The following is a 24,707-nucleotide window of genomic DNA, read 5'->3' as shown; positions in this document are numbered from 1 at the left end:
TCGATGTTTCTCGTAAAAAATTAGACGACGCGTCCCATCAATAAAAATTCGACAAATTTACAAGTAGCCAATGAAATGAGTGAGCGGAGTTTTTTCTGTCTCTTCTATTTAGGTAGGGATGTATAAAATATATTGCTGTTTATTTAAATGTTTTTTATCCGCATTCCTTTCATAGACACAGATCCAGTAGACGTAATTTACATGGAAGAGATCTCTACCTTCCATAGTTGTGTGAAAAAGAGCCTTATCTGTCATTTGTCCATTTTTGCCATATAAAATCAAGATATAAAGTTGTGTTTATTATATGCACCCGTCATGCGTAGTCCGTCACTCCAATAGGATTGCTCATCCTCATAAGACGTATGTTCGCCTCTTCCCGCGCTTCAGCTGACAGTTGTGACGTCATTGTAGCCCTTGTCAAAGCCTTCGTGACCTTGTCATGATAGTGTGTATTATTAGTTGCCTATGGTAATCTTATAAAAATAACAGCTGAGAAATTTTGAGTTAATTATTTTGTCAATTTTAAATGTGAAAAAGGTGTCTTTAAAGTTTTTAGAGCTATAGAGTGTATAAATACGTTCATTTTGTGTTGTGGATTGTGACAAAGTGCATACTAAGTGCCCACGATTTTGCTTATTAATTATTTTAAAGCAAAATATGGAAGTACTCTAAAAAGAATGCTTGCAAAAAGTGATGCTGAGAACTGCTGTTCTTAAAAATGCATTATCCGAGTATTTAATACGATTTATACAGTTAATTTTCTATACTGCATACATATAAGGTAACTAAATAATGAACGTTTTGCAATAAATAAACTAAATAATGAACGTTTTGCATTCGGTAACCAATAATGCACGTGTGTGTATTATTGGTTGCCGGATAAGGACTAATAACCATGACAAGGGCTACAATGACGTCACAAAGCGAGTAGTTTAGAGGATACATTAAAATACGCAACCAACCGTCATTGAACCGTCCAATCAGATCAAAGGAGTAATCGTCGTAGATCGTGCGTTATCGATAATGTTCGGTGCCTGGAGAAAATTGACAATTGACAAGAGAATTGTTTATTATTTTTGACTTTTTAGTTCGTTTAATTTAATAATTACTAAACCAGTAGTTCGAAAGATATATTTAAAAATAAAAGATAAAAATCCAAAAATTAATTATCTATTAACGTGGATTTGGACGACAATAGGTAAGAACACTAAATTTATTTCTATATTCGATATAAACTTGTTTATTAGGTTTTAGTTTGTGATGTTTCATGTGATGATCATTTTCATGTTCATCGTCTTTGAATTGACATGAGGATATCTATGGAAAAGTAACTAATCTGAAAGTAAGCCAACATATCGTTTGTCCTTTGTGTGCTAAAGAAAAGATTTTCTTTTCGCATCATGAGGAAGTATTACATCAATTAAAAAATGTTAGGAAGTTGATTACTTGTCATGGAAAAGTATACCAATGGAAATTATTTGTTAAAGAAGTATAATTCTAAGGGTAAATTTTATTATAATTAGTAACCTGTCTATTTTTTATACGTAGATGTTTCAGGTTTTAAGAATAAATTGGTTGAACCCAAAATCTGGAGGAAGTACCTATATCCATACACAGAATATGCCCATTAAAAATACTAGTCCAAATTTGCTTTAATGGTAGACAATTATTCAATACAAATTAACTTTTTAAGTGACTGAAATATTAAATAGTTTAGAATATGGTATAACAATGTAAAAAAATATTATTTTCAGGAACGATTAGGGCCCGATATATTTGAAACTCATGTTGGACATAGTATTGAGTTGGGTAGAATATTATTCTACGTTAAGTGAGGGTATCAGATACCTATTATTGTACTGTATTTTAATATATACATTAGAATTGTTGGTTTTTTCATATTTGTTTTATTTATTATTTTACTTACAAGTTATATAAAGTTAACACTAAAATCTACTTTTTGACTTATATAAGTTAGTCTGTGGTTTAATGCGTGATTACATCCACATGATTTCAAGTTTTTAAAATATAAATATTATAACTGGCTTTAAAAACTCCATTAAACTGTTAAAAGTGTAATTTATTTCAAAATAAATATACATATATAGGTATATATTAATATCGAAAAACATTTTTATTTCCTTAACACCAATTTAATCATCACATACATATGTATAAACATTTATTTACGTTATTTCAAATGAAGACCACAATTTCTATGAAAATGTAACATATTATCTGGTTTTTTCCATGTAGTCTTCAAATGATCTAAAAATTCAGCAGGAATGATCCATTATGCAGCAAACACACTGATGTTGAATCATGGGAAGCTTTTTTGTGGGCATTTCACAAATAAAATGAAATGTCTGATCAAAAACTGAAAATGCAAAACAGATAGTAAGCTTTATAAATACATACATATATATAAATAATCATACCTACATCTATTTATGTCGTACAATCCAACCGATATTTTAATATCCTAGCCCAAGTAAATAATCAAAAATGCACTTTTTATATCAAAAGCAGAATGTTATCAAGGGTTCCAATTAATATCCAGGATTTAAAAAAAACACGATCCTAATTCTTATTATTTTTCTAAATACGTATTGTCTGATAGGCAATTACAAAATATAAATCTGATGTAAATAGAAAAATAAAGTAAAAACTGTAAAAACAGGTAAAAACAACAACAAAAATTCTAACCAAAGATTTAACCGTCATACGACATGAGCATCACGTGATTGCACAATACCCAACGATAGGGTACGTACCTCTTTCATCTGATTGGACGGTTGGTTGCGTATTTTAATGTATCCTGTAGTTTAGTAGACACTTTTGGTTTGAATGAGCAGTCCTATTAGGTTAACTGTTCTTGCGTCACTCCAACCATATATTTAAGTATGAGCTGTAATTTTTTAAATAAACCAATAAAATTGCATAAAATCAACGAAGAACGACGCATGGCGGATGCATATAAGCATTGGGAGCCCACACTAATGTTAAATTAATGTACGACTTTGAGCAGCAATATCTCAAGATCTAGATTCAAAAAAAAATTATCGAAAAAGATCGACATAGAAAATATCGGTAATATCGGCACTAGAAAATACACTGTGTAAATTTCAAATATATCTACATTTTTATAAACCCGACATACCTACCTTCTTAAGAAACTAGTTTTATTCTAAATAATATTTTCAGACAACCATTGTAGTCCCAACGACTTGGTAAAATTATTATATAGAAGATATATAATTGATTACCTGATGAAATGTAAATCCTTCAGGACAAATCCAGGAATGCTTGGCATTCTCGTGACAGTAATGGAATACCTCACAACCTAGTTCCTCGTCAGCATAGTATCCGGTTTTCTTATTACTACACTGGAACTTGGACTGAGGCAGCAATTCAGTCAGTCTGTCTGGTTGTTCCGGTTCATCCTTTTCTTCTTCCTCTATTTCTTCCAGTTTATTTTGCTGTGAAAAGAAGAAGAAATCGATAACTAACCTCTAATTGCAGGTATTTGGTGATATATTTATGCGAATTTTAATTTGTTAATTAAGATGTTGTTTTGGTATGACCGACCAGGCAGGATTAAAACATGGTTGTCAATATAAAAGACAAGATAATGGGTAAGTAGTCTTTTTCTAAATCCTAAATTAAAGAAAAATATATATAATACTTTAAAAATATGGACTCTTTCAATAGTCATAGGAGAGATGAGCAATTGAAACTGCAAATGCGATTTTTAAATCGCTACGACGGTAACCTGCGATTGCGATTTTAAAATTGTTTAATTATTGTACTAGGTATATAATTGTGTGTGTATGATTCTACCGGGTCCGTCTCAAAAGTGGCTCACCCCTATAACTTTTTTACTTTTTCAGATAAAAAAAAACGAGATTTCGTATGTTAGTATATGACATAAATTAGGAGTGATTGACATATTCAATTGTTTTCGATCACTTCCGGTTTCACCGGAAATGATTATAACTTTTGATTTTTAAATGACACCCTCGGTATTTTTTTTAGTTTACTCGATAGAAAATGACACTCTGAATAGAATGACATATTATATGTCAACTTTTGACATTTTCGCATATTTTTTTTCGTTTATTTGAAATTGTATGTATTACATGTTATGTATTACGTTATGTACCACATGTATATACATGTGATACATAACAAAATAAAATTACACTAAATCACCACAATACACCAAAACACTTTTACTTTTACACTGGACGCGCGTTTCGCTAACCATGTTAGCATCATCAGCAGATGATACATGGTACATAACGACAGTTTGACTCGAGATACCAAGTGTGTGGTATCAAATTATTCGTAAAAAAATGCTTTTTCTAAATAAGCTAATGTTGAGAATGATTAATTAAATTGAGATATGGGGGGGATTAAAATTACGATTTGGGCATCTTTTAAACGGCCAGGACAAGACACTAAAAACATTAGACGATCAAATATATTTTGCCAAGGCTCCTTGATTAAAAATAAGTGTTTTTAACACAGCCATGGCACTCTAGATTGATATTTAAAATACAATTTGTTTTTGAGCGAATATATCAAAAGTTGACATATGATATGTCGTTCGATTCAGAGTGTCATTTTCTATCGAATAAAATATAAAAATACCGAGGGTGCCATTTAAAAATCAAAAGTTGTAGTCATTTCCAGTGAAACAGGAAGTGACCGAAAACAATTGAATACGTCAATCTATCCTAATTTATGTCATATACTAAGATACAAAATCTGTTTTTTTTATTTGGAAAAATAAAAAAGTTATAGGGGTGAGCGGGTGAGCCACTTTTGAGACGCACCCGGTATAGCTTAACAGTTCAAAAAAAGTTAATAAAAATCAGTTGTTTAGTTTTAAGTTTTTTTTAACATCTGCGACACATAGTATAGGTATTAAAACTTTATAATATGCTGCAACTGCTGCAACCAAAGAATATTATAATTTTATTGTAATAAGATATTCTTTGCTGCAACTACACATACCTACTCTTTCTACGGTTATCATCTATTTATATCAGTTATCTAATTTTTTATATAATTCTTAAAAGATCTTATTTTAAGGAATTATCTTCTAAGGTGGCTCACCCCCTATAATTTTTTTATTTTTTCAGATAAAAAATTTTTCAGATAAAGATTTCAAAAAAAAAAAATATTTTTTATTTTTTCAAAAAAAAAAAATTAATTAAATTGCGTTTGTACAGTATATCCCCGGATTGTCTTTACAAGACGAAACACTTTTTTTAATATTGACATTTTGAGAAAAATGCATTCTTTATAAAAAAATTTGCTTGTTCTAAAATGGTGAATCCTTTTTATATTTTTTCAAATTTCCATACCGTTTTAGAGAAAATTAAGAACATGAAAATATGGCTGAATTTTTTCTAAAACCTAAAAATCAAAAGGCAGTTCTATGGTAATATCAATTTGATTTCATTCTTTGATAGATGGCTATTATTAACTTTAATTAACGTCATATCCTATGCTGTTCTTAAAGTATCATATTTTCCGATAACTATATCATCACCCTTTGCGTAGCATTAAACTAAATAAATTTTATGTTTCTTTAACGTTTTAAACTTACAAAAATTATTACGTTAATTAAAATTCCAAGATTTTGTAGGACTTTGGAAAGAATTCAACCAGATTTTTATGTTTTTCTTAATTTTCTCTAAAACGGTATGGAAATTTAGAAAATTATAGAACGGGATTAACCATTTAAAAACAAGAAATTTTTTTTACGAAGAATGCCTTTTTCTGAAAATGTCAATAATAAAAAAAATTTTCCGTCTGTAAAGACAATCCGGGGACATACTGTATATCAAGGAGACCGAAATCGACAAAATATCAAGAGACAACTTTGAATCAACATTTAATATTTAACGGTCTACTCAATTTTACTAACAAGAGAAAAAAAGTCAGTAGCGCACATATTTTTTTAGTAAAATATTCCAATGACAACCCGCATATGCACGTCCATGGTAAATATGTCGACCCTTTTTTAGTATTAAAATATGTCGCACTAATAGCAACTTTTACCTTCAAAATTTCATCTGAATTGCTAAAAGCACTTTGGAAGAAAATTAAAGATACAATTTGGTACAAGATTTGGTATGTTAGGATATGACATAAATCAGGATTGATAGACGGTATTCAATTGATTTCTATTCATTCCTTTTTCACCGTAATTAACTACAACTTTTCATTTTTTAATAATGACACCCTCGGTATTTTTATTACTTTATTCGATAGAAAATGACCCACTGAATAAAATGACATATAATATATCAACTTTTGACATTTTCGCATACGGTTAACTGGAAAAACTGCAGCTTCTTAAACAAAAGAGACCCATAATAATTCAAATCTTTATCATCCAGACCTCCAAGAACTATGAAGTAATCTCACGTCAAATTTTTTTAAAATTATTGCATGCCTTAAGTATTTGCATGGTATACCTTGCAATTAATATACAGGGTGGTCCGAACTGTATTCGGGAAACTTCGGCAATATATTCTGCAGATAAAAATAAGTAAAAAAATTCGTATAAATGTATGTCCTAAAATGATTAGTTTCAGAGATACAGGGTGTAGAAGTTTCATTTTTATTTCGATTTTTTCCAAATAATTTATGAAGTAACGTCCATATTTCGATATTGGTGCATAGGAGTTTTTTGACATGAGGAATTTGATTTTCATGTCAGCATAACTGCTATTTGTAGGGGGCGCCACCTACATGTATTTTAACTGTTTTGAAAAGAACTTTTCGTTCGTACCTGTTTAAAACTACTGAGTAAAAAAATTTACATTTACGACTTTTTTTACGTAAAAAAGGTCTCTTGGTAAAAATTGCTACGAGTAATGGTTCTCGAGATATTTGGAGTCGTAATTATCAATACCTGTCATTGACATAAATTAAACATGTTGACTAAATAGTTATCAGACTGAAATTATAAATTTGAAATGTTTTTGTGCCAAAAGTTCAACAAAAACTGTTTTATATCATTTTTTTGCAGAAAAATTTATGATTAATTTAAAAAAATAAAAATTTCACAAATTTATTGTTTCAGTCAAATAACTATCTACTCAACGTGTTTATTTTTTGTCAATAATGATATATCTATTGACTATTTCCATTCTAAATATCTTGAGAACGGTTGCTCGTAGCGAGTTTTACCAAGAGACATTTTTAACGTAGAAAATCACGAAAATGTATATTTTTTCACTCAGTTGTTTCATACAGGTACGGACGAAAAGCTATTACACTTCAAAACAGTTAAAACACATGTAGGTGGTGCCGGCTACAAGTAGGAGTCATATTGACATCAAATCAAATTTCTCATGTCAAAAAACTCCCAGACACCAATTTTCATCCAAATATGGACGTTACTTCAGAAATTATTTAGAACAAATTGAAATAAAAATGAAACTTCTACACCCTGTATCTCCGAAACTAAGCATTTTAGGTCATACATTTATACGAACTTTTTTACTTATTTTTATCTGTAGAATATGCTGCCGAAGTTTCCGGAATACAATTCGGACCACCCTGTATATTTAGTCTAATTTATCAGTTCTGCATCATATCCGAAATTCAGATTGTGTGTGACACAACGAAGAGTTAACTTGTCACAACGTGAAAGACAAGAAATATGGCAAGTAAAAAAATTGTAAAGTCTTAATTACTAATTACACAGTCCGATTTTTTTAAGCGTAAATGTCAAAAGTTGGCATACGATATGCCATTCTACTCAGTGTCATTTTAAAGCAAAAAAGTAGCGAATGGCATCCATTTAAAAATCAAAAGTTGTAGTAATTTCCGGTGAAACAGGAAGTGATCGAAACGAATTGAATACGTCAATCAATCCTATTTTATGTCATATACTAAAATACCAAATCTCATTTTTTTATAAGAAAAAGATTAAAAAGTTATAGGGGCGAACCACTCTTAAGAAACACCCGGTATATTATTGATCTTGGGCCTAGAAAATAATACCTTTTCTATAAATAAATAAGATCAGATAAAAAATTCAATCGTAGTTTACTATAAAATGCTTCAATGGACCACAAAATTACATTCGCAACAAAATCGCAAATCGCAACTCCCAATAATTCAAACTTGCAGATAAGGTTATCACGGTCCTAGTTTACAAAATCACAATCGCCGCAAAATCGCAAATCGCAGCTATAGTTATATCGGTTGCCTAAACTGAATCTCGCAAATCCCAAATAGAAGAAGTCGTAAATCGCAGCAACTAAAGTAATATTGGTTGCCTAAATTTAAACTCTCAAATCGAAGAAATCGCAGTCGTAGTTTCCTATGACAGCCTCACAGCATCAATGTGTATTTTAATATTCAGAAGATAATTTTTTGGAAACAGATTTGTGTATCTGGAAACGTTCTATCCGTTTTTAATTTTTCTATAATTAGTAAGTTTTAAGTCAATTTTTAGTAAATGACGGCTAGATATTGACCTCGCCAAAATTATCATCGATTGTCATTCACCAGCCGTCTTTGACGCTATTTTTATTCGATCATACAGTATTTGGTAATGCAAAACATTCGTTTTCATAATAATATAGTGTTATAGCAGATTCATACTTGGAAATGCCATTAATACCTATCCTATATGACATTATTTTCAAGACATTAAAAATAGCAAATAAACTCACTCTAATTTGATTGTCTCCAGCTCTTCTAAAGTTGTTAGAAGAAGGACTAGCGTAGTACTTGGGTGTTGCAGTAGCGTACGACTTCCCAGGTGTAGTTTTCAGTGGTACTGGGTAGTTTGGTACAGCATAAGTAGGTTCTCCTTGTGTTGATTCTGCTACTTCATCTTCCTCGTATTCTACCTCTTCGTAAGCTACCTAGGGGTTTTAAATTGTATTATCACAAAATATTATAATACTATGTAGATTTAGAATTCTGCTAATCTTTTTTTTTAATATGATACTTACGGTAGGTCTGAAAGTTTTTCTGGTAGATCCGAACCCGTTCTCTTGAAGATACTTTATCTGATCTGATCTCAGTTGCGTGTACCCTGGTATTCCAGCTGTCACACCATTGCCTTGAGGCACACAATATACCGTGGATATAAGCAAACAAACTGTTGTAACAAAAATCTTCATTCTGTGAACAAAAAAACACCTTTATGAAGTAGCTTTTTTAGCATAATTTGAAAAAACACATCTTATTTTTTTATCATACACTTTTTCTATTATTTTATGACTATTATTTCAATAATAAAAAGAACTTTTCAAAAGTAATTAAATCATGGTTTAAATTACCAGATTTTAGTGATCTGATTCAAAACAAATTTAACCATTATCTGGTCGAGTTTCTATCATACCCAGCCACCGTGACGCGTGAATGTGACTGTAACAAACCTTATAACATATTAGATAATAAGTTGAAATCTCATTATATGCGCCAAAAAATTTCCAATTATTTTCTGTTATATAAAAACTTTGTATTTGGAGAAAATAGTGCGTATATTGAATCCTACTTACTTCCCAGACGGCATTTTGAATTACATACAGAAAGGCTAAAAAATATATACCGTGTGGTGCATGGGAAACGGGACATAGGAAACCCCATGTAAATTTTGAAAAGATAAAATATTATCTCCCAGATGATTTTATACAAAAATTGTATTAGACTTTTTTGAAGAGGCGTTAAAGTTGTACTATCATCTAGAATTTAGTTTTATTTGAAATAAGCATCTAAAAGTTATTTGCAAAAATCTACGTTCAAATTAAAATACCAGCAAAAATTCGATTCCATTGTTAGATTCCGTGTCACATTTTTTTTTTGTTTGCAATAATTTATGTTTTGGAAAAGATTCGTAATTATCAATACCTGTCATTGACATAAATTAAACATATTGACTAAATAGTTATTAGACTGAAATTATAAATTTGAAATGTTTTTGTGCCAAAAGTTCAACAAAAACTGTTTTATATCATTTTTTTGCAGAAAAATTTAGGATTAATTTAAAAAAATAAAAATTTCACAAATTTATTGTGTCAGTCAAATAACTATCTACTCAACGTGTTTATTTTTTGTCAATAATGATATATGTATTGACTATTTCCATTGTAAATATCTTGAGAACGGTTGCTCGTAGCGAGTTTTACCAAGAGACATTTTTAACGTAGAAAATCACGAAAATGTATATTTTTTCACTCAGTTGTTTCATACAGGTACGGACGAAAAGTTATTACACTTCAAAACAGTTAAAACACATGTAGGTAGCAAAAATTCGATTCCATTGTTAGATTCCGTGTCACATTTTTTTTTGTTTGCAATAATTTATGTTTTGGAAAAGATGGTTATTTTTTTGGAATTGGAATGATCATCTACAAAAGAATTAGTTGAACTGCGAATAGTATTCGCGGAGAATGACTTGATTGTTGTTCATTACTCGATCACTAGCAGGCCTCGCCTATACCACATACATCCACAATAATTTAACAAATAAAAGAAATATTTGTAACTAAAGGAACTGTATTAAACTATATGCTAATTAAAAAATGTTTACATAAGCACAATACAACGCTGTTAAGAGTCCATTTCACTAGTCCGAAAAAGGACCAAAATAAGCCTTCGGCATTTAACGTTTCATGTAAAGCTGGCTAGGTATTTTTACACAAATGAAGAAGGAAATTAAAGATAAAGAATTATACTATATCCGTATTGTAGCACATTTTTAGATAACTTCTTCATTTTTACGATTTTGATCGTCAAACATCAACAAAATATTCCTTATGTTTGAACTAAATTTTCTCGAAAATAAAGACATAATTTAAAATTCCGTTACAATACGGAAATAGACTGAAGTTTTGTGATTACAGTGATATATAATTTATATGGTTTTGTAACAAATTGCTCGCTATTTTATGGCAAATGCTGAAGCTCTGCAAACCTTAATCAAAGCACGTGTGTTTGGAATTTTGGATGTGGCTTAACCTTGGCTTAACACGACAGGATCGGACTAAGCCTTAGGCAGATTTCTGAAATATAATATATATTTCCTTCGTCCACACACCCACTTTATCCGACCCCTGAGAGCGACCCGAAAGTACAGTGTAATAGAGTCTTAAGGGGAGAATCTTTAGCATTCCACAGAAATGTCGTTTTCAGTTCATCTAAATTTCTGGATTTAATATGCCGATAAAGACGGTTTTTGAGTGTTCTCCACAGCAAGAAGTCGTTCGGCGAAAGATCCTGTGGTCTTTTCCTACTGGAATCTCAATAGACGGAAGTCAATGTTTTTCTTTTCTTCATCATGAAGAATATTCAAGTTATTGTTGTTTTTTCCCTATTCAATTATTTTTTTGTCTTCACACTTCCATGTGCTTAATACCGTGCCTTTAGTTTCAAACCTCTGTCTAGTTGATTCTTTAAGCTGTTGACTTATTCGGTATAGGCTTTCCGGAGACTGAGCTGCGGCCAAATCTAACACTGCTGCAATACAATTTTCAACAAAATTTTCAGAAGTTGCGAAATTCATAATTATTATATATATACAAAATTACTCTATTTGGTACCTTCAAATTTTTGTAAACAAGATTGACATCGAATTTGACAATGACACAATTACATTTTTGCTGGTATTTTAATTATTGTAGCTTTCTCTGAGCCGTATTATAAATTTTACTAATTTGACCATTTCCAAATTTACATGGGATTTTCTATGTCCTGTGTTCCGATGCACCACACAGTATATGAAAAATGCATGTATTTGATTTTATCTTTTTGTAAGACATATTTTTAGTCAGTTGGTACAGATATATTCTGATCTTAGATAAAAAAAATACCTAAATGCAGTTTCATAACATTGACTTTTCTGTAATTGAAGTATGTTTCTCTAAAGCAGTAAATATAATAAGAACCTTTAAATATATAGCATGCGGTTTTGCCCATAGCGATGTTTTTTATATATCGACCGAATGGATTAACCATAGATTCTAAAGAATGTAATATGGTTATTATGCTTAGACGGGACTATTCCTATTGCTCAATTCAGTTGTTATATATGCCCGCTTGACCATATTTATCCTATGTTTTTTCTGTCAAAACTATTATAATTATACAGCTACTTTCAGTATCCCTAGATAATTTATATTTTGTTTCAAGGATCGCGCGATTATTTTAATAGTTATTTTACGAGCGTTAAGAGAACAAATGAAGGATTTTTTTTTTAATTTGATATATCTAAGTAAAATAATAATAGTCATACCTCAGACGTGTAAAACTTTCAAGAACAAATAAAATGTACGGGTCCAAAGAGTACAGTTTCTGAGTACAATTCACAGTGAGCATTGTTATTAGCCGACCATACCATTTAATTTCACAATTAGTTATTTGGATCATAAATGATCTAAATACAAAATATTTTCATGGTGTCTGTCTGTCTGTCTGTCCGTCTGTCCGTCTGCCGTCTGTAACACGATAACTCAAAAACCGCTCAATCGATTTTAACCAAATTTGGCACAAAAATACTGTGGCATCCGAGAATCTGCCCATTAGTTTTTGATGGGGGTGGGGGGTTGGTAAGGGTAAACAATTTTTTTTTAATTTCACTCAAATGAGTTATTTGGGTCATAAATGACCTAAATGGCACAAAAATACTGTGGCACCCGAGAATATGGCCATTAGTTTTTGGTGGGAGTGGGGGGGGGGGTTGTTAAGGGGGTATGGGAGGGGGTTAAAAATTTTAAAAAATCGTAACTCCAAAATTACGTAGCTAGCGAAACGCGGTTTTCAATTTAAGATTAGGAATACTATTTGCAACAAAATTTGTAATAACATAAAAATCAGTCAAAGTCGCCGTTTTTGAGATTTTTTTGATTATTAACATATTTTAGTATGGGCGGCTATACGTGCCTCCCGGCGCCAATTTTTAATTTTATCAAATCAGTAAATAATAATAAATAATACTGTATTTATTATTAAAATGGCACGCGACTACGCCCAAAAAAAGACTCCTTTGGACGATCAAATCATCAATCTAGAAACACCCTCTACCTGAAGTCATCAATCTAGAGCACCCTCTACCCTATACATGAAATGTTTCGCGAAATATTTCTGAAAATATTTCGTGAAACATTTCGCGAGGCATTTCTCGAAATACTTTCAGAAATAAACCGAATGCTTTTCTTATGTTGCGGGTTGCGGGGAATTTTGGCTTGTCTCGGCTGCAATCTCCGAAACAGATCGAAATCGACCGACACAAACCCTGTTGGTAGTTTGTTTTTATTGCTGTTAGAATTGTTTCGGGAAATATTTGAACCAGTTTTGACAAAAGTGGACAAAACTTTTGTAACACGCGTCTTTATTCTTCGTACTACTTCGCTAAGTAATCAAGGTCAAATTTTGTGATAGCTTCAGAAAAATAAGTAAACATGGAGTATGAATAAATATAAGTTTCTAATCGAGTGTAATGTAATACCACTATATTAAACTGATATGAAAAATCAAAAACAGTGCATTTAAAAAACATTGACCGATTGTAGATTAACTACCCAAGAATATTTATTTTTTATCATTATCCAATATTATTAATTACAATATAGTAAAAAAATATATTTCCAAAACGTAAAATCGTAAAACTGCAGGGCAACAGTGACTATACTGTTCTGGCGGTCCGCCTTTTATCGGCTTATAATCCATGGTGTTAAACAAAAACATTATAAAGATAGACCGAACATCTCATTCATAAATGCTCGTTGGTAGTGTATCAAACATTCCAATGTGTCAAACAAGGACAGAAGAGACAGAGACGTCTAAAATTTCCGACCCCAGCAACTAGGCGCATTTCGATTGTTCTAATGGCCAGTGGCGTATCGTTTTTTGGAACGAATTAAATTAGTAAAGTAAAAGTAAAGTAATTAGTAAAATTTTTACTCCATATTAATATACTACATTAACACTTTTTCGTCAGATGAGTTTTGTTATAAGGTCTAATATAATAATACAATTAATATCCCACATATACTTATGTTGAAACGTTAGTAGTTTTCGAAAATCACTCCAACGTCGATTTTCAATTTAAACTTTCAGTTACTTCTATATAAACTTTCAGTTACTTTTGAATATTTACAGGGTGACTCAGGATTCCGAAACAGTTCTATATTAGGTTTGTGGTTGGTGACTTTTCTTTCAATTTTTTTTCAGAATATGGAGGCACATTTTAGACATTTTTGTAAACATAGGTGGCCGGAACATATTTTCAAACCAAAGTTGTAGATTTGCCATTAAATTTCCATTCCAGAAATACCTAGGGTTGCCACTTGTCCTTTTTTGAAAAGGACAGTCCTTTTTTGGAATAATTTTTATTTACATATTTTCCCTGAGAAAATTACCTACAGCAAACAGAAATCTTTTTTTCGCCCAAATTTAATTAGGAATGTTATAAAACTTAACTTATAAATAAATTTTTCTTGTTTAGAATAGGCAACATTAATTAGAACTTCCCGTTTAATCTCAAATGATAGTTTAGGTTTTAGTTTTACATTTTTTTTATCTTAAAAAGGACTTTTCAAAATTAGTACCTAATTAGTAACGATTTAGTTAGTTCGCAATCGATAGCTTCCTGTGAAGTACTGTGTAATAGTTGTTTAATCTTGTATTTTATTAATAACTTCCTATACCTAAAATCAATATTTAATGAGAAGATTGTGTTTTTTTTGAATATATAAGACAAGCTTTGACTCTTTTAGTCTTCTTCTTGTATTATGATGGCTCTGATACGAGGCAATTGCCTTTTAGTCTCGCAATAGAAAGCATTTATCATTAAAAGCATAAAATCTGTATGGGATTTCTGTCGCATAATAATGAATACCTATTACGTTTATTTACAAATCCATTACTTTTAAATGTAGCTTCATCAGATAATCAAATTTTAGTTAAATGTCCTAATCTTCATGAACTGTATTAAGCATATGTATTGCTGTTTGAATCACCCTGTATGTTGACAAAAATATTTTGAAAATGTGCGTTACAATGGCCCCCATCTTCTGTAAAAAATTGAAATAAAAATCACAAACCAAAAACGTAATAGGTAAAAAGCTTTTTTGGAGGCCTGGGTTACTCTCTATATAGTTATGTATAAAACTAGTAGCCTAAGAATTATTTACAGTTCGTTCCATTCTAAAAAAAGTTAAACACACCGTACAAATAACTCTAGGAAGATGTATTTGTACGGTGGTAATAAATTGTCTAAACAAGGCCGAAGGGGCAGATATAATAAAGCAATAAAATGTAAAAAGGACGGGTAAACACCTTTGTTTATTTATTGAGCAAAATTCCTTTAGAATATCGTATATAATGACCAAAATAGGACGCAATTTTAAAAAAAAATGTCACTTTCTGGCTTATAATAAAGTTTCAAATGTAACGTTTATATTCAAATTTGTTATGATCTACAACAGTTAGGTAGTAATTGAGACGAATTATAATTCAATTACCGGCTACTACGTTCTTGTTTTAATAGATCAAAATTCAACAAATATAATTAGAAATTATTTTAATTGTGAGAGGCTCCCTTGTGGGACGCCTATGTACGATTACGGCGCGGCGGAAACAATACCTACCTGTGGAAAGACAAATTCGGGTAATTTGAGCTTATTTGTCCACACATTTGACACTGTCGTACCATATTGAAAATTCGCAGATTCAAAAGTACATTAAACAAAAACAAAAACTACTGAAAAACACTGAAAAGTTCACTTCGGACTTGATTCCGACTTCAAACACACCGTAAGCTAAAGTAGTACGCTATAACGGACAATGGGCCGTCGCGAGGGGTAGTGGGAAGGACGGCTCATTTCATTCTGGAAGACTAGCAGCGATGTTGCCAATAGTTCCAGACGTTTCAGCACATTAAACAGTAAACATGTCCTTTAATAGTAACGCATATATCCTCTGGTTAATAACCATATTATTACGCATGCTTCTTTAAAAATAAACTATTAATTTAATTAAGAAATTGAGATTTATTGATATCCGGTGAAGGTTTTAAAGCCACCTTTTCTGCAAATCAAACCCTTGTATCAAACTAAGTAGATAGGCGCAAATTTGATATGTGGCAATGTCGCCTTCTCTATTTCAGTTGGTTTTTACAGTACGTAGTCAACCTCCGAATGTTTGATCGGGTTAAAATGCATAATGTGATATCTATTCTTCCTAAATCTATGGTGTTAAAACTATTTAAAAAAATTGGCGCTGGGAGGCACGTATAGCCGCCCATACTAAAATATGTTAATAAAAAGTTGGTAGGCAGTTCTTTTAGTTTCAAAGTAAAGGAATTTTTCCAATTTTTTTTTATCTCAAAAACTGCGACTTTGACTGATTTTGATGTTATTACAAATTTTATTGCAAATATTTATTCCTAATCTTAAATTGAAAACCGCGTTTCGCTAGCTACTGTAATTTTGGAGTTACGATTTTTAAAAATGTTTAACCCCCTCCCATACCCCCTTAACAACCCCCCCCCCACTCCCACCAAAAACTAATGGCCATATTCTCGGGTGCCACAGTATTTTTGTGCCAAATTTGGTTTGATTTGGTTTAGCGGTTTTTGAGTTATCGTGTTACAGACGGACAGACAGACAGACAGACACCATGAAAATATTTTGTATTTAGGTCATTTATGACCCAAATAACTCATTTGAGTGAAATTAAAAAAGACTTTTTTTTGCCGATCTTAATAGCCTTTTGAATTAATTATTATTATATTAAACCATGCTGGATGCTAACAAAAGTATCTATTGCCTTTAAAAAATATCTGTGGGCCATACTTTTGTTAACATCGGGTCAATCATTTTCCCAATCAGCTCGACATATTGATAATGTTATAGGTACCAGTATTGCTCATCAAACAATACTACCTGTTATATTAAGTTAAAAAGTTAAGTTAAATAATAATTTTTTATCCCCTGAACGTGAAACTGCCGCCAATAAAAATGTTAAAGAAGTGAGCCACACTTGCGACGCACCCGGTATAGTTAAGCCTTAACGCCAGATAGAAATTCACCGTAGTTTTCATGTATTAATTCCAAATTTAATATCTATGATGAAACGTTTTTGGAATAAATAGACTAGGTTAAGACAAGACAATGAGTCTAAATACACAACCTTTCATTAAAATTATTAATGTTCTAGCACAGGCACTGTTATAATCCCGTCCTCATTTTAATCAAATTTGTAATATTAGTTTAGGAATGTCCCATCTCTAATAAAAACCTTCATACCTTTGAGGTCATAAACGACCCTACAATATAATTCTAATTGATAACTTTAACTATTACTGTTGGGAATTTTGATCATAAATTTATATAGCTTTCGCAGACGTCTGTCTATCTGAACAATGTAAGTTTAGGGCAGTGTCGTCCACTGCTCTGAATATTAGATTAAGGATATATAAATTGTACTGTACGCCTCTGGCATTTCTGTAGCTTAGATATTATTTAAGGAACTGCAAGACAGGCCCTCAAAACTCTTTTGCTGAAACCTTCTTTTGCTCAACACTCTTTTGCTTTTGCTCTTCAACTCTCTTTTTACTCTTTAACAGGTTATTATTTTTCACAGTTTCCCTCAGGGTAACTATTGTAATTAGTTTATCATAATTAAAGTTAAGTTATATTAAAAAACAACAGTGTACATTAATTCCACACCCGAAAAGACCCTCAACAAGTTGGCCCTTCTGAAGAGGACCACAACAAAAATTGGCGCTGCGGACAGGATAGGATAGGATAGGATAAAGTATTGGGTTAGTCCAGATAAGGATTCAGGATTGGTTAGGCCAGTTCAGGACAAGACTGGATAGTACGGGACAAAAGGATTCTCAAGGAGGAAAAACAGGAAACTGGTCCAGGAGAATACCGTTGGTAAGTGGAATTTATATATCTTGTTTAGATTTTGTATCGAGCGTTTTGTATAACTTACTAGTATTTTTTTTAACTCCGTTAAAAACACTTTACAAAATTTTATTAATCATTTTTTTTAACTAAATTTATTAACAAAATTTATCATGAATACCAATTCAAATATCGATTCACTATCGTTAGATTTCATATGTAGGTTGATTCCTTTCGGATTTAGCGGTGATAGAAACGAATTAGGTCAATTTTTAGCAAATTGTAATAGTGCTAATGAGTTAGCCAGTGAAAATCAAAAATTACCTCTATTATATTTTATATTATCAAGAATATCAGGTACAGCAAAAGAGCAACTAACATCACAAAATTTCGAATCTTGGGAAAATTTACGACAAAAGTTAAAAGATTTATATAAAGAGAGAAAATATTATGTCCAATTAATAGAAGAGCTAAATAACTGTAGACAAAATTTTAATGAATCCGTAGAAGATTTCTTTCAACGTTTAGAAGTTTTAAACCATCGTACAATTTCTTCTGCTAAGCAGAGTTGTCGAAACGATGCTGAATTACCGGGTAAAACTCAAACTATACACGATTTAACCTTAAACAGATTCATTTACCATTCTAAGCCGGAAATTTCACAAATGTTAAGATATAAAGGATTTAATTGCATTAAGGAGGCTCATAATGCGGCTCTCTGTGAAGAAAGAATATTAAATATGTTAAAAACTAATAAAAGCAACCAATACTGTAAAATATGTCGTAACAATTCGCATTCTAAAAATAACTGTCGCAAAAATCATCCGCAATCTAATGAAAATTACCGAGTCCATTTTAACAAACACAATTCTAATAATTCCAATAATCATAATTTTAATCACACATTTAATCAATCTTCTACTAGTGAACATTATAATAATATTAAACAATGCAAATATTGTAAAAAGTACGGACATACAATAGAAGAATGTAGAAAATTGCAATATAAAAATTCTTACAATGTATTTAACAAAAACAAAAATCCTAATGAAATACAAAATAAAAAATTTCAAAGGGTATCGAATCAGAATGTACCTAATCAAATACCAAATGAAGTATCAAATATTCATTCATTCACAGATACTCAATCAAACTTAAAAATTCTCAGTGACGATAATAACTCTATATTTTTAGAATTTAAGTCTGATTTTTCTAATAATAAAGATAAAACATTTCGATTTTTATTAGATACAGGTGCTAGTGTATCTTTAATCAAATTAGATAAGTTAAATCCTGAAATTACTAAATTTTTTCCTAGCGAGAAATTAACCTTACACGGTTTAAGTACAGATTCTCCTGTATTAACGGCGGGTAGTACTATAATTCCATTTAATATTAGGAACCATACATTGAAAATAAAGTTCCATATTCTAAATCAGAAAACAAACGTTCCTTATGACGGTCTGATCGGATACGACTTTATTAAATCACAAAACGCCCAAATTGATTTAAAAAAGCAATTATTTTCTCTTGACTCGCTACCTTTTCCGCTACATCTAAAAATGAATATTAATAATGCTAAAACTCTTAACATCTTTACTAATTCATCAGATTTATTTAGCAGAAATAAATTATTAAATCAAAACCTTAGACTAGAACATTTAAATATTGAGGAAAACGAACAGATTTTAAATTTATGTACGGAATATAATGATAATTTTCACCTACCTGGCGATAAATTAACTTGTACTCAAACTATGAAACACGAAATTAATTTAAGTAATCAAAAACCAATATCAGCAAAAACTTATAGATATCCGAAAAAACAAGATGTATCTGGACAACAAAACAATCAGATTGTCCATAAACAAGGCAGAATAAACTCTAATGTAGATCCTCTATCACGAAATATCAACATTAATATAATATCTAAAGACGACAATTATCAAAATTTTATTAAATATCATTATCAAACCTCAGAAATTACCCTGAAACTTGATATTAAAAATTCAAATTTATTCGATAATTTACCTGCTGCTATTTATTTTTCTTCAGATTTGGACGAAGATAATCCATTTTCACAACATATTAAAGATAATTTCGACTACAATATTAATCAGATAATATCTCCTAACTTACATTCAATTTACAAATTAAAAAATCATAATAAATTATGCTATTTAATGATTACAAAACATTTTCATATTGATAAATTAAGCTATAAGGATGTATTTTATTCTCTACGTAACTCAAGAACCAGAATTTAATTATTCATACGATGATTATGTAACTAGTCTCAAACAAAAACTTAATTTAACACAAACCCAAGCGAAAGAAAATATAATTAAATCAAAGCTTAAATCAAAAGAATATTACGATCAAAAAATTAAAACGACTATTTATAAACCTAATGACCTAGTATATATATTAAATAAACAAGTTTCTCCAGGCTTAAGCAAAAAATTATCCCCTAATTTTAAAGGCCCGTATAAAATAACAAAAGTACTTAATGAAAAAAATGTTCAAATTCAAATTGGGAAAAGACATATTATTTATCATACTAACATGATAAAACCCTTTGTTTCAGATTAAAATGTTCGCCTTATTTTTATACCTTATTGTACTTTTTCCATTACCCTCTAACACTTCTAATTATCATATAACTTATCTACCTGGACAAACGGGAATATATTATCATAAATTGGGAAATGCAAGATATCCGGATCTGAAATCATTCTTTTCACGCACCTAAATTTATCATATTATAATGATAAACTAAATTCGCCCTCTAATATAACATCAAAGATCTTTAATTTATGTCATACTAATGAAGATTCAGGTTTCGATAATATTTTTTTGATATAATAATTTGAAAAGAGGAATTTTTAATGGCACTTCATACGTTTTTAATTGATGGTTTGTATACCTGATGCAAAATTTTATGATCAAGCCATAAAATAACTATTTACCGTTAATTACGAAACTCGACTTACTATGAAACAACAAATAAGAATTATTTCAAATACTATTCAAAATTTTAAAGCTAGTATTCACAAGTTTTAACTTAAATTAACAATTTTTAAATATAAATACAAAATTCTTTAATCAATTCAGTAATCAAACTAGTAAGATATATTACGTAGCGATGTGGGATCTATCAAGTTGTACGAAAACCACCGAAAACGAATTCATATGCAAGCATCCTCAAGTTATAAGAATTCAAGAACTTAACTTAACCCCATCAAATCTCGAGCCAGTGAAGAGAACAAATTTAAAATTGGATGAACTGAACTTCGCTAATCACAAGCTTAAACAGATGGACGATCTTTTAGACATAGAATTGAAGAAACCATTTATTGTGCAACATTCATACTGGTATACTGTTGGACTATCAGCAATTGGTTCAATTGTAACGATCATCTTATTGTATAATATTCTAAAATGGTGTGGACTGTTCACCTGCTAAGAAGATTACTATGCTGTACCAAGGAGCCCAGGACCCTCTCTGAAGGTTGCTGTATTAAACTATTTAATACAAATATTAATACTCCAAATCCAATAACTCAGGCCCAATTCGAACAAATATTGGAAGAAGAAGCTGGAAGAAGTGGACTCCCAAGTAATCGTTCAGCCGTGGAATTTTTAAACTTAAGTGGTCGACGCTCGACTAGAACACCATCGGTTCATATGGACTAATTAAAGACTAAAATGTTCAGTGTATTTTTACTTTTTTATTTTTTTTCTCAAACTTTTACTCTTAGAATAGTGTAGTTATTGTGTGTATTGTTTATTGTTTAATTTGACGATTTTTGTTCTCTTAATTTTTTTGTTATGGAAAAAAAATTTTCTTAGGGGAGGTGTTATAATCCCGTCCTCATTTTAATCAAATTTGTAATATTAGTTTAGGAATGTCCCATCTCTAATAAAAACCTTCATACCTTTGAGGTCATAAACGACCCTACAATATAATTCTAATTGATAACTTTAACTATTACTGTTGGGAATTTTGATCATAAATTTATATAGCTTTCGCAGACGTCTGTCTATCTGAACAATGTAAGTTTAGGGCAGTGTCGTCCACTGCTCTGAATATTAGATTAAGGATATATAAATTGTACTGTACGCCTCTGGCATTTCTGTAGCTTAGATATTATTTAAGGAACTGCAAGACAGGCCCTCAAAACTCTTTTGCTGAAACCTTCTTTTGCTCAACACTCTTTTGCTTTTGCTCTTCAACTCTCTTTTTACTCTTTAACAGGTTATTATTTTTCACAGTTTCCCTCAGGGTAACTATTGTAATTAGTTTATCATAATTAAAGTTAAGTTATATTAAAAAACAACAGTGTACATTAATTCCACACCCGAAAAGACCCTCAACAAGTTGGCCCTTCTGAAGAGGACCACAACAGCACATAAAGCATCTAAAAATGTATTAAATTTCATACAAATACTGAGAGTTTCAGATATTTATGACCACGATTAGTAATTAATTAAATCGCTACAATATTTTACCAGTCCCAAAAAGCAAGGTTACTAATAAACAACCTTTCCTTAATACTACCCCCCCCCCCCTAACTCAGATCTCTATAATCCCTCCAAAAATATAGAAAATTTAACACAAAAACTGAGAAATTCAGATTTCTATGACCACTTATACAGGGTTATTCATCACATACGACACGAAGTATTGTAGCTAAACGATTAGATTTTTACAAATTTTAAGTTTTGGGTTCGTTGAAGGATTATTAGAACTACAATCATCACAACCAAACCAAACCAAACATTCTTACAAGTTACAGGGTGTCCCAAATAAATAAAAAATGTTAAAAGTTGTATTTTTTTCCAACATTCTTATATTATTTTATTTTTAGATTCTACGATTGAAATAAAGGTGAATTTGATTAAGGTTTATCACACTTAAACCTTGCCGTTTTTGAAAAATATTCAATTTTGTGAAATTATAGTAAAAATTTTAAGGCTTTATTTCTCCAACGGTATGAAAGTTTTTAATGCTAAATATTTACTGTAGTTTATTTATCGTTCAGATATTGTGTAATAATAAAAACAATACTACCTTATACAGAGTGTCTAAAAATTTATTTTAAATAATTACTAGCTTTAAAAGGCAACAACTTCTTTAATTTAAATAAAACACCTTGTATATTTTACGAGAATCAGATGCACAATTTAATTGTCTATCAAATAACATTCTTAAGTTTTTTACAGGTGTTGTATGGAGCTCACATAATATGCTTATACGCTTAAATGAGATTGAAAATGCACTGCCTGTTACATTTAAGTTTCGCAATCATGTCTTTCTTTCCTTTTAACTGCTATACGGCAAATAGCCATAAGACATGGCCGATTTAGTGCAGATATCGATTTTTTTCTTACTTCAATCTCATTTCTGAAAACTTTCACCTCTACACGGCGCACAGGGATGTGAAAAGAAAATATTTTTTATTTTATTTTGAATTTTAACTGTAGGTTTTTTTAAAAGTATAGTCACATATTGTATCAATATTATAATTCACCAAACAATTGCATTTTTTTTATTTGTATAAAAATTAGGCTTTTTGTTTATTTAAAATGATAATACTTAAAAATAAAAGTTATATTATGATAATATCTAGAAGCATATTTAAACCGGGCGCGTCTCAAAAACGGCTTATTTTTTCTTTTTTGCTTAAAAAAACATTTTATTTTTTCAGATAAAAAACTTGTTATGTTAGTATATGACATAAATTAGGATTGATTGACGTATTCAATTGATTTTGGTCACTTCCCGTTTCACCGGAAATTACTACTTTTGATTTTTAAATGGCACCCTCGGTATATTTTTACTTTATTCGATAGAAAATGATACTCTGAATAGAATGACAAATTATATGTCAACTTTTTGCAATTGCAATTTTCGTTTTAAAGAAAATCGCATTTTAAATTTCAATCTAGAGTGCCATAGCTGTGTTAAAAACACTAATTTTGAGCCTTGGAAAACTAGATCTGATCGTCTCATGTTTTTCGTGCTTTGTTCTGGCCGGTTAAAAGATGCCCAAATCGTATTTTTAATCATATCTTAATTTTTTCAAATGGAACGAGGGTGGCTCATTAGCATATCTGAAAAATCTGATTTTTTTTACGAATAATTTAATACCACACACTTGGTATTTCAAGTCAAATTGTCGTTATGAACCGCATGTTACAGTTTCAAATGAACCATATGCGACAATGTCAAAAGTTGACATATTATATGTCATTCTATTCAGATTGTCATTTTCTATTGAATAAAATAAAAAAATTCCGAGAGTGTCACTTAAAAATTAAAAGTTGTAGTCATTTCCGTTGAAACAGGAGGTAACCAAAAACAATTAAATACGTTTTTTTATCTGAGAAAACAAAAAAGTTATTGGGTTGGGCCCAGTTAGGCCACTTTTAAGACGCACCAGGTATATCTATGAGCATTGTCAATTTTTTAAATTAATATAATGGATGGACGGAACAAATCGAAAAATACCTGAAGAAAACTGCGTTATGTACCATTTTCTTGAAAACTGACTATATGATACACTTTTACTTTTTCGTAATAAGGCAGTACCGCTGATAGTAATTAATAAAGCAGGTACTAAAGATGAAAGCTAAATGGAAGCGGTGCATATATTTTTTTTGAGAAGTGAAAGGTATATGGTACGGTTTTAAAGTGTTTATAGCTTCAAAGAATAATCAATAAGTGTAATAATTTAATTGTGCTACTAACAAGGGAACAAATTGCCAAAACTATATTCAGTTAATCGTTAATATCAATTATTTTGGTTC

The 24,707-nt window shown here is 30.6% G+C and overlaps 1 protein-coding gene and 1 long non-coding RNA gene across 2 annotated transcripts in view; one reads left to right on the top strand and one right to left on the bottom strand.

The window, feature by feature from the left end:
- The window catches only part of LOC115882949, a 46,742-nt gene that overhangs the window by 4,254 nt on the left and 17,781 nt on the right, over positions 1-24,707 (bottom strand). The window contains exons 2-4 of the mRNA XM_030901216.1: positions 8,991-9,162; positions 8,706-8,900; positions 3,267-3,479 (exon numbers count right to left, since the gene is read on the bottom strand). Of these exons, the coding sequence (XP_030757076.1) occupies positions 3,267-3,479; positions 8,706-8,900; positions 8,991-9,161 (579 nt within the window). The 5' untranslated portion in view covers position 9,162. The remainder of the gene's footprint in view (positions 1-3,266; positions 3,480-8,705; positions 8,901-8,990; positions 9,163-24,707) is intronic.
- LOC115882950 lies at positions 1,158-1,897 on the top strand. Its single transcript, XR_004050299.1, has 3 exons — positions 1,158-1,198; positions 1,255-1,503; positions 1,558-1,897. It is a non-coding gene; the product is annotated as an uncharacterized LOC115882950 (long non-coding RNA).

This window comes from Sitophilus oryzae, unplaced genomic scaffold, assembly GCF_002938485.1.
Source record: "Sitophilus oryzae breed Bouriz unplaced genomic scaffold, Soryzae_2.0 scaffold_1801_pilon_pilon, whole genome shotgun sequence".
Taxonomy (NCBI): domain Eukaryota; kingdom Metazoa; phylum Arthropoda; class Insecta; order Coleoptera; family Curculionidae; genus Sitophilus; species Sitophilus oryzae.
The sequence above is the reverse complement of the archived record's forward strand: the minus strand, read 5'-3'. Positions and strand labels throughout refer to the sequence as shown.